Raw genomic sequence first — 1,503 nt, 5'->3', positions numbered from 1 at the left:
GAACTACAGGACTGCAGACAGTAACAGACCCAGATCTGCCCCAGACAGGCTCTGAGGAGCCAAGTGTTCACACTCCTGCTAGTCCAACTCCTGGGCAGTGCTTTCTGCCACATATTTAACAACTCCCTGAAGACACCACATCTTGCAGCCACGTGACTGAGAAGGACCAGGGAACAAGATCTGGCTTTGCAAGAACTGGAACCTGGTGTTCGTGAGCCTCAGGGCTCTCCTGGACTCAAACCATTGGGGCTACTCCAAGAGCTGTCCCATGCTCCCTTACCCCGATGCCACACGGCTGTCCCTCGATCCCTGCTCCCCGACCATTCCATGTGTGGTCCCAGTTAATGCCAGCACAGGTACCTGCTCGATTTCCTTCTCTTTGCTGCAGTGCTCCCAGAAGTTGGTGACAACGAAGGCTCCGTAGGCACCCGCCAAGGCCTTTTCCAACGATGGCTCATCGTCCTGATCCGCCTTCACCACCTCGGCTCCCCTCCGCTTCAGCTCCTCCGCCGCCTTCTTCCTGGGGCTCCGCGTCACCGCCCGCACCCTGAAGGTCCCATCGTCCAGCAGCGCCCGGGCCACGCTGCCACCCTGAGCCCCTGCGGGTGCAGCCGGTCAGGGCCTCCCTGGGGCTCGGGGTGCGCTGGGGCCGCGGGACGGAGCCCCCCGGGCCGAGCTCTCCGCCCGCTCCCCGCGATGCCGCTCGGCCGGGCGGGCACTTCCCACCCTCCGGGCCCCCGGCACCATCGGCGCCTCAGCCCCTCGCCCCCCTCAGGCCTCCCCCCGTCGCACTCACCGGTCGCCCCGAACACCACGATCAGCTTCTTGCCGGCCATGAGGCAGCGCGGGCGGTCCGGGGGCTCTGACAGGGCGAGAAGCGACACGGCCGCGGCTCAGCCCCCGGCCAGGTCCCGCTTGGGAGGGTGTCCCCGGGCACGGGAGGGAGGGAGCAGGGCGGCTGCGGGGCCATCGCCTGTCCCGGCGGAGCCATCGCCGGTCCCGGGGCACCGAGCGCGGATCCCTCATACGGATCCTCACCTCGGCTCGGCTCCAGTCGGCTCCTCCCGGCGTAGTTCGGCTCGGATCGGGGTTAATCGGCTCGGCTCGGCTCGGCCCGGTTACGTTCGTTCTCTGTTCGGCGCGGCCCGATTATGTTCGGCTCCGTTCGGCTCTGCTCGTCCCCACCCGACTCCTCACGTACTCTGGGCGGGGCTCCGACGTCCATCCCCTCCCGGCCCCGCCCACCGCCGCCACAGCCGGCAGGGGGCTCCGAGCTCGAGCGTATCCGATCCCACCCCATCCCATCCCATCCATCCCATCCCATCCCATCCCATCCCACCCCACCCCACCCCATCCCATCCCATCCCACCCCATCCCATCCCATCCCACCCCATCCCTTCCCATCCCATCCCATCCATCCCATCCCATCCATCCCATCCCATCCCATCCATCCCATCCCATCCATCCCATCCCATCCCATCCCATCCATCCCATCCCATCCCA

At 66.9% G+C, this 1,503-nt stretch overlaps 1 protein-coding gene across 1 annotated transcript; it reads right to left on the bottom strand.

The window, feature by feature from the left end:
• Positions 1-276: 276 nt before the first annotated feature.
• LOC113942389 (nmrA-like family domain-containing protein 1) lies at positions 277-1,030 on the bottom strand. The gene is made up of 2 exons (XM_027633523.1): positions 797-1,030; positions 277-599 (listed from the first exon to the last, which is right to left on the bottom strand). The coding sequence occupies exons 1-2, from the start codon at positions 834-836 to the stop codon at positions 277-279; spliced, it is 363 nt and encodes a 120-aa protein (XP_027489324.1). The 5' UTR covers positions 837-1,030.
• Positions 1,031-1,503: the final 473 nt, after the last annotated feature.

This window comes from Corapipo altera, unplaced genomic scaffold (genome assembly GCF_003945725.1).
Source record: "Corapipo altera isolate COAL_440 unplaced genomic scaffold, ASM394572v1 56118, whole genome shotgun sequence".
In the NCBI taxonomy this organism is placed as follows: Eukaryota; Metazoa; Chordata; class Aves; order Passeriformes; family Pipridae; genus Corapipo; species Corapipo altera.
Note: the sequence above shows the minus strand (reverse complement) of the source record. Positions and strands in the feature narration are given on the sequence as shown.